This window comes from Cariama cristata, unplaced genomic scaffold (genome assembly GCF_000690535.1).
Source record: "Cariama cristata isolate BGI_N322 unplaced genomic scaffold, ASM69053v1 scaffold12160, whole genome shotgun sequence".
Lineage (NCBI taxonomy): Eukaryota > Metazoa > Chordata > Aves > Cariamiformes > Cariamidae > Cariama > Cariama cristata.
The window spans coordinates 65,593-75,326 of NW_009593034.1; the positions used below are offsets into that span (position 1 = coordinate 65,593).

Below are 9,734 nucleotides of genomic sequence, written 5' to 3' on the forward strand. Positions count from 1 at the left end.
CCTCTGAAGACTATGAAAGTAGGTTTTACACACACCCTGTTGTCATATCTTTATGGGCTCCATAAAGCTTAGTTTGGACAGCAGTCCTTGAGACTTCTGTAAGAAGTACTATGTCCATCAGTGCTTGCTCTGCTCATCAACAAGATCAATAAGGGACTACAGGAGAGCTGTAAGTATCAGGCAGTAAATGGGTCTCTCCTTTAGGGTGCCGCTCTTTCCTATACCTTCACCTGAGTTGCGTCTTCTTCCACTTTCACTTACAATTTCAGGAACAGTGTCTGTTCTGTGGCATTGCTATAAGTCCCTGATGGCAGGAGCAGTCACCCTGATAGGGGACAAGGCTTTAAAGGGACTCGTTTCACACAAGAAAGCAGTTTCTAACAAAGGGTTTCCTTATCGACTTTCAGACTGCTTCTGTGCAGACTGACCACCCAAACGAAAAAGCACTTCTCTTAACAGATTGACTTCAACAATTTACTTTCAGGTACAAATAACATTTCCCTGGTTGGCTTGTACCAGTTACAGTGCTAAAACCCAAAAGGCATTGCCCCAATAACTTGTTTTGAATGTAGGGTATAACTCTGCTTTCAGCCTGCCGTGACCTCTAGGAAATAGACCAACATAAAAGACAAAACAGTAACAGATGACTACTTCACCTTCTTTCTTGCAAACAGATAGTGTTGTCCTCCTCCTTCATCCACCAAGGAAACACTGTGGTGTTCCTGAACACATGAGCTCCACAGCACTCTGCTGACATCAGTGTTGCCCCCATTTTAAAGGCAGGAAAAACAACTTACCCAAGTGTGCAGCAAAGTCTGGAGTTCAACCCAGGACTCCTGACCATGACTCCAGTGCTTGAACCCAGATGATCACCCTCATGGCCACAGAAGAAAGGCTTACCTGTGGCTTGCTGTCTGAGGAAAGGTTTGGACGCACACTCCTATAACCCTTGGCAGCCAGAGAAGATGGTTGGGCATCCCCATTGGCATCAGTGTTAGATGACGACCTCCAATCATCTACAAGGGGAAGGAAAACTCAGATCACAGAGGATTCCCTCCAGCTACAGGATGAGAGAAAGGAGGGGACTCTCTTCTTCCTTTTTTTTTTTTTATTTTCTTTCTTTCTTTTTTTCTCTCCAGGCAACAAGAAATACTTCCAAGAAAGCAACAGAAACAACAACATAAGCAGCCAATGTTTGTACCTGTTTCTGGGTTTTCTGGCTCCAGACCTAAATGTTGCACAAAAAGGAGGGACAGAAGAGGTGGGGGTGGAGGATCAGCATTGAGGAAAAGAAAGGGGAAAAAAAATAAACTGTTACATTTACAGAAAACATGTACCAACTGAAGTTAAGAGTCAAGCTACTTCATTTCACACATAAAATGCTTTCTGATGGGGCTGCCTGATTACCATAGAGACCAGCCCTAAACATGATGCCCTCCTTGTTTCTGACCTTTGTAAACACAAGGCAATTCATTCAGAGCAATGAAGAAACAATTGTTCATTGACATTCTTATTTCAGGGGCAAAAAGGCAGCCCAGCGAGCTACTTTCTAAAGTTGCAGCTTGACATCCAGACACCACAAACTACTGGAAACGTAGGGACCCTATATTCAGCCATGATACAGGCTATGAAGACATATTTATCCTTATCAACATCGCTATGTATGATTAACTGAGATAACGAACTGCCAACAAATAGATCAAGTTTTGCAGACTAAGTGCGTGTGTGTGAAGGGGGTTATAAAATACCATGTCACTTTACAACCCAGTCCCTGCAGCTAGATGCATTGGTCTCATCACCTATTTACCCACCTCCCACTAGGTGCCTCCCCACCCCTTTACCCATTTTGCTGTTTAAGTTATATGCAAAAAGCTCTTCCAGCTCCAAAGAACATTTCAAAAAGCGATTGAGAGAGTAAGCAAAGGAAGTATTAATGAGCTGATTTCCATAGTAATGGGCTCATTGCCATTCAAGCTGCTGGAAATTTATGAAGCCATCAACAGAAAGGAGAGAGGCAATGGTGGGGGGTAGGAGTGAAGAAACAGAGAATGGCAAGCATGAAAAGAGGGTAGGTCACGGGTGGAGCAGAATGGGGGATGAAGACAGAGCAGAAAGCAGTACACTGGGACTGGGATTAATGGAATTGCCCTTCCTTCAACAATACAGTCAGAAACGATGTATGCTTTGCTTTCAAGAGCAAGTCTGACCCCCCCTCCCCTCTTAACGGCATCTTGCCTTTGGGAGTTCATCCTCTCTGCCAGACCCACGACACTGGCCAGGTTTGTTATGCTTTGCCTGTCTCCTACAATTAAGTAATTACACGTCTGCTATTGAAAGATGGCAGAGCTCTGTGGCTACACTGTCTGTCTGGGATGCTATCCCCGCTCCCTTGACAACCCAAGTGAATAGTATAGTGGCAGCAGCACCACTCAGCCTTTCTGTTCCACCTCATGCCTGCGATAAAAGGAGATAACACGGGCCTGCTAGGAAAAAGAAAAAAAGATCAGAGAGTTTTTGGTGCTCCTGACAGCAAAAGGGAGCTGTAAACAAACTTAAGCCAATGAGTGAGTCATCATGAAACCTGCACTAGAACAGGAGTCAGCCTCTCTCCACTGGTGTGTTTTCTGACTATGCTATGGGATTTGGGGCTTTAAATCATAGCTAAAAAAAGTCACCCCAAGACCCTAGGCTGACCTCTCTTGAGATTATTGTGAGTAATACATTCCAGTTAATCTTCCACCCACTTACTTTCAGGTTGCTTAACAACCTGAGGACATGGTGAAGTGATATTCTGATTTTCTTCATAGGCTGGAGATGCCCGGAGGGTCACAGCTCCTTTTCCGCTGCAGACTTTAGCGGGATCCGTTTCTACAGAAAATGCACATCCACAGAGGAGACACATTGAAACAGATGATAAAAAGCTATTAGAAACCATCATAGCTCTATGGAGTAACTTTAGCATGGCTGCCTCAGGGTGAAACAATCTAGCAATGTTTATGCAGATGAAGATTAGCTCTGGATTTAAAGCATTGAGAAATCAAAGCAGTTTCATATTCATGTAACTGATGAATGTGGAAGTTCTGAATCAGTGTAACAGAGCTAAGAAAGGAGGAAAAAAGGATGAGTGTTTGAACCAAATTTCACAGGTCCATTTGCTTTATTTGGTCTGCTTTGTGTGGAGATCTTGTACGAGCAAGGACATTCTACCATTACACCTGTGGCTCTTCTATAGGGAAGTCCCAGTGGTATAAAGCAATACGATTTGTGTGCTAAAGCCTTAAAAATGCCTTTTGTGCAGGACTGAAAGAAAAAAAAGTCTTATGATCACTGGAAGATAAAATCTTGTAACTATGCTGTATATGATCTAAAGGCAGGGCACTGCAAGCCACCTCCTTGCCACTTCTCCTTGTTTCATGGCAGTGTTTCACCTTTTGACCCAGGAACCCAAATTCCAAAAACAAGAAGGAGATTTAATGTATACCTCTTCAGATCACCCTGTGAGCCAGACATCAGGTCATGCCAGTGTCCTTCCTGAGGCCCCATTCAGCACAGCTTCTGTGCAGGCTTACCTTTGTGCATTTCAGTCCATGGATTTGGGTTTTTTTCCTCCTGTCATCCTATTAAGTAATAACAAACCAGTACTTCAAGGTTATCTTCCTCCCCTTAACATAAATCCTTCCGGAGACTTGTTTCCTCTAAGATACCTATAGAAACAATAAGCCTAACGAGTCTCTCACTTATCTAAGCTACTTCTTCACAGGAAAACACACCTCCCTTTCTCATGCACTACTACTGACCCTGCAGCTGCCATCAGATTTCACTCTGATGTACCTAAACAGAGGTGCTAGTCCTACCAGGACACCACACAGGGAGCCTGAAGAGGTATTAGTGTGTGCAGTGCTACACAAATGACAATACAACGATTTTCATGTTTGTGGGGTGAAGATCATGCTATCTCTGCACAGGGAGGGATGTAGCTCCTCTCTAGGAACCATTATTACAATGAAAGTTATGCCTTCAGATTGGACAGAGCAGGTAAAAGCTGCTGCTTATTGCCCAGACAACAGCCCGTGTTTGTGCAGATCAGTATTCCCTGTCTGATTTCAGCAAGATAATGCCCCATTAAAGCCATACTAGTATAGTGCCTGTAGACCATGACAACACCTCAGCTAAAGTTGCAAAACACACAAACCACAGCCAAGGTGGCCACAATATAGGGAAACGTCCATAGTGCCAGATGGACAACAGCAATAAGAGGAAAGACTTAACAAATGTCAAACACCTGGCTCACACCAAAGCCCTCTATGCTGGAATCCCTGCGGTTCAAGCTTTTACATGGGCTTCCAGTGCTTTAGGGATTTCAAGGAAAGCATGCCTTCGGATTCACACTGAGGACTGGAGAAACAATGGAATAAGAAGGAAGCAGAGGATACTTTCCTACAGTTAATTTAGGCAGCATTGAGGCAGCCTCTGTGAGGAGAAAGACTATCCACACACACTTATCAAATGCTGCTTAATGCTTAAATACACCACATTTACTCTCACACCACACAACTGATCATGCCTTAAAGTCACCCACATGCCTGGTGAAACAGAAGTTGACTTCTCTGACTGATTTTCACATGATCCAGATAGGGTCAGGATTCCTTTTGCCCAAGAGTCTGGTTCTGGCTATTGTTCCCATCCACACAGCACAACATGCAGCCCAAGGACCCTATGGACCCACTTTCAAACCAGAGAACAAAGGTTTAAGTTCTGGGACTCCCATTTCAAGAGTGCTGTAACTCTGAGGCAAGGGCACACTTTTGGGAGTCACCAGGCCTGATTTAGACATCCACAAAGAGTGCAGGGTAGCTGTTCTCCTACATTCTTACACCTAGAAACCCTTCACAGGCACTGGAGAGAAATGGAAATACTTACGAGTTCAACATGCCATAAATATCTCCATCATATTGGAGGAGAATAAAATTGGGGAATCAAAGCACTTTTTTTATTTTCATACAACATATTAAACCTGTATACTAAATCAAAAGAATAAGAATCAGCAAAAAAAGTTCTCAACTCAAAAAAATTAAAATGTTTTTAAAAGGTTTCAAAATAAAATATTGTCAGACTATTTCAATTTGGGAGAGGAAGCCAAATACCTAAGGTCTTGAATTCCCTCACAATTTAGGTGAAATGACGGAAAACAAAAACCTGAATCTCTTAGTATGGAAATCCAGCAGATGGTAATAAACATGATGTTAGCACTGTAGTAGTCTAACAGTGTACATGTGTGACACATCAGGAGATACAAGCAGTTATCTGCTAGACTAGTTTGACTGTCCAAATCCAGCAAAGTACAAAAATAATCTTTTAGCGGGAAAACATGCGCTTGAGGACGAGGCGACAGACAGCCTAACATCCTTTATTTATCCATATAAAGATTCCGTAAGGTCAGCGTATGTACAGAAAAACAAAAGCATCTCACCAATGTTGAACTATGCTTGAACCTGTAAAATACCATCTCTGTCATCCATTTACTTTCGTAAAGACTAAAGATACACAGGAAACATTCTTTGGTTCATCAGTAGTTTGGTTCAAAATGAGGCTGTAATAATAATATTATTCATAATCAAGCATTAGTAGAAGAGTTTACAATGATCCCAGATTCAAGTAGACACAATTATGTCTGCAGAGAAGCAGCATAATTGAGAACAGCGTATTGTGCCATCAAGAGCTAACTTTATTACCTACTGATGAAATCTACAGCTCTGGAAACAGTGAGAAGAGGATGAAGCTGAAAACTAGCCAAAGTGCATGGGTGAAGCAGGGAGAGAGCGAGAGGAGAGAGAGAATGATGGCCAACTAATGCATGGCAGGGGGAGAAAGGAAGAAGATACCTGTAGGCAGCACTAGGTGAGGAGAACTTTTCACTTTCTTCACAGGGATTATTTTAACGGCAGAAATAGAGCGTGTACATAAAGGGACGTCAACAGCTGCAAACACAAAAGTGTAAATGGCACATCCAAAAAGGGAAGAACAGAGTTTGGGAAGCATGCCACAAAATTTTCTAATGTACTTGGAGACACAATAGCAGGAAATTTTAAATACAAAAGCAGTCCAAAGAGCAGTGATTCAACTGTTAAAAATATCCCTTCGTTCGCCCTAATTCAGGACTTGTCTGTTTTATGCAACATACAGAACTGCTTACCGAATTGACTAACTGCTGACTGCCACTATGCTGCAGGCAAAAAGAATCTGGAAGCATTAGTTTTTAGAAGCCATCAAAAAATTTTAGTGAAATCATTTAGTTGAGATACACTACATGCAAAAATAAAAATGTTAACGTTAATATGGCTCAATCAAAACAAAGTGAAAAAACAAGGATTGAAAGGTTGAGAGAGGAATATTAAAGTAGCCACATTAGATGAATTCTGGATTTTATGGCACGTATTTTTACAAGTTCAGCAACAGAAGGAAGCGAAACATGAAATAATCTTGAAAATAGTCTCATGTCAAAGGGTAGCACCAAATTATCAATTTGAGAAAAAATCCATCCATTTAAACAGTAAATTGAAGATATTTCTACTGGACTTCATCAGCTAGCACACTAATTATATACTAGATGTAGTAACATAGGGGAAAATCATACCTAGCACTGTGCAAAATTCTAGCAATTGTTACAAAACTGTCCAAACCAGCTGGTATTTCCTGTCTCCAATTCTATTGCAGCTAAGGTGGAACTCTAAAAAAAACCAACCAAAAAAACAAGGGGGTGAAGTGAGTGGGTGTTAAAAAAAGGCAAAGGCAAAACTACCCAGAGGTGAAGCTCAACAGGATCTGCCAAGATAAACAACTTGTAAATCATAGTTCCACTAGAATAACTTGAGTCGTGCTCTTGATTTCTGCAGAGCCAGGATTTTAAGACTTACTGGCTTTCTGCATCTATCAACTGGAAAATGCTAGCTGCCGCCTCACATTCCATGCCATCTCTCTCAGGCATGCAAAATGAGGAGTAAGAGGAACCACTTTTCTAAAACTTTACACATCAGCACCGAGTACCAGGCCACCTTGAGGGAGGCACTGACATCAGGGTGGTGTGTACACCCCCTCTTGTGGCAGATCTTTCTGGTCCCTGGCAAAACTGAAAAGCACAGACTTCAACCTAGAAAAGGGTTCTCAAGCAAAAGGATGTCGGAAGTGCTTGTTAGAATTTTTTCAAAGCTGATAAAATCATTAGTTTTTAATTTGATGGGATTCTTTTAAATACTTTTTTTTTTATTTTTTTTTAAATAAAAGAGGAACCCAAATCAAACCCTGTTCTCCATGCTTCTCCCTGAGCACTGGAGACCATACAAATACAATAGATCCCAAATCCAAACAGCGTGTGGTTTAGGAAACAACCCTAATTCTGTTCTGCTCTGTAACGGACTGAATTCATCAATCCACAATGCAGTCAAAATACTAACCACTACAGAAAGACATCAAAGGAAAAGAAAGGAAATGAAACCAAGAGAAAACCAACCCATACAACCACACTTTCACCCTGCCAAAACACACACCATCACTATACAAAACTGAATGCTAGAAAACACACTGCAAACCTGCTGATGTTAATACAAAGACTGGTTTGTTTAGGTAAGTTTGGGTTTTAAACCGTTGTTGCTAATGACAGATTTATTTTTTTATTATTACTACTTAAATGGTTAGTTCCTGCCCTTTAATCCTAGGCTTAAACCTTCACCTCCCACTGAAGTTAACAGGATTCACACATAGGCACCCACAAACCCATGCTGTCTAAACACACTAAGATATTGATTCACAGGTGCTCACAAGTACCACAAGTAGCGCACAGCTTTCCTCAAAACACCACTAAAAATATACAAAGAGGCAAATACAGCCTGCCACCTTTAAGAAACAAAGAACACTTGTTGAGCTAAGAAATGCTGCTGCTCCTGGCATGGTGCAGCACAAGGCTTTTCTTGTATCAGTGGCCAAGCAAACTAAATTTGGAAACCCCTGCTGTAGTGAATGCCTGGGGGAATCAACCACACGGCGCAGCTGACATGCAGGGGGAGCTGCAGAGATGTCCCTGAAGCTCTTAACCCACCTTTTTCTTGTCCATTGCTGCTCAGTCCATTGACAACGGTTTTTGCAACATCAATTTCTTCCTGTTCTGTAAGACAAATGAAGAAGCAGATTACTTCTGGGTTAAAACCTCTGCAACTAAATTTAACCTCTGACTATGAGGGGATGCCATGGGTTAGCACTATTTGATTCATGAACTAGGAAGCATTCCTACCATCTCAAGAGATATTGCTTGGAGACACAAATCTCTCTTGGACGACACACCTGTTTCCCCCTTCCCTTTGCCTACCTGGATCGCAGCCTCTTTTAAACAGGGATTGTTTCTGTATGTGCATATGGCATCCAGCTCAGCGATGAGATTTTCAAGAGAGATTTTTCAAGTCTGCAACATCCTCAGCTGACATGAATAAAACTGGCTCTTGCAAATTCACAGAAACACGGAAGATAGTGCTAGAAAGGACCTCCAAGGGTCATCTAAAGCCATATTCCTGATTCACGGCAGAAACAAACCTACCTCTGTCACTGCTGACAAATGTTTGCCTAATGAGTTCTTACAAAGTTACAGAGCCACCCTAAAGCAACCTGTTCCAGTGCTTCACAACCTGGAAGCTTATCAATGCTTAAGCCAAATTCCCAGCTCATGTTTTTCAGGCTCTGATTAAGTCTCCTAACTTTCCTCTGCACTCTCTCCAAATGGTTCACATTTTTCTCAAAATGTGGTGCTAAAAACTGGGCATGATACTCCAGCTGAGACTTGATAAGGTGCTAAAATCAAGTGGGAATATTATTCCACAGGTCCTACATATGGCACTTCAGTGTGGTGTCTGCTTTGTTTTTCACTCTGATTTAGCCTGTTATCCAGACAAGCCCAGAAGTTTTCCTCTTCCCAACCAGCCTCCATTTTCCTGGTCCTTCATTTTTCTTTGAACAGCTGATTTTTCCTATCCAGATGTCAAACTTTGCATTCACCCCTACTATAACATATCAAATTCTTTCAGATAATTTTTTCGGGTAATCAATAATTTTGAATTCTTGTATTCCAAAGTGAAAGAAGCTAAATTGACCTACTCCGGCTCAAGATGTTTCTAGTAATTTTTTGATCATTATGGGCCAAATCGAAACAACAAACGCAAAGCCAGGACACTTTTTACTACAAAGCTATTCCACTGTTGCCTTAATAGTCAGATTCCTTGAGCTTTCAAGGGCTTTGACTCTTTTCTGGGGGGCAGAAGAAGAGTAAAAAAAAAAGAAAGAGTAATTGCATCAGAAACAGACAGAATTATTTCTAGTAATAAAAAGGAATGACAATGAGGGCAAGTGGAAAACAATATAGACTTACCAGAGCTCATTGTGGTGGAGGGACTTGCTTTTTTCACTTCTGGATTTTGTTTATGTCTGTTTAAAGTGAAAGGCAGAATGGTTACGTTAAGTTTCATGTCTGCCCAGACAGCACTGGACATGATGCTGAACACTGATCACAGAAGTCGAGGTAAAAGTCACAGTTTCTTCAAAAAAATTAGTTGCAAAACCCAAACGGATTTATGTCAAACACAAGTTATATTTTTTTAACTTCTGATAATTCTAAACAAAAAGTCTTTCTCCCCAATATAGGTACTACTTTCAGACTTTAAGACTAACCCTCAACATTAAATTGTAAGATACTG

General features: G+C 41.4%; 1 protein-coding gene across 1 annotated transcript in view; it reads right to left on the bottom strand.

Moving 5' to 3' along the window:
• The window catches only part of SORBS1 (sorbin and SH3 domain containing 1), a 70,638-nt gene extending 61,198 nt beyond the window's left edge, over window positions 1-9,440 (bottom strand). Inside the window, exons 1-4 of the mRNA XM_009708757.1 lie at window positions 9,410-9,440; window positions 8,093-8,158; window positions 2,749-2,868; window positions 901-1,016 (exon numbers count right to left, since the gene is read on the bottom strand). Of these exons, the coding sequence (XP_009707059.1) occupies window positions 901-1,016; window positions 2,749-2,868; window positions 8,093-8,158; window positions 9,410-9,419 (312 nt within the window). The 5' untranslated portion in view covers window positions 9,420-9,440. The remainder of the gene's footprint in view (window positions 1-900; window positions 1,017-2,748; window positions 2,869-8,092; window positions 8,159-9,409) is intronic.
• Between the last annotated feature and the right edge of the window lie 294 nt (window positions 9,441-9,734).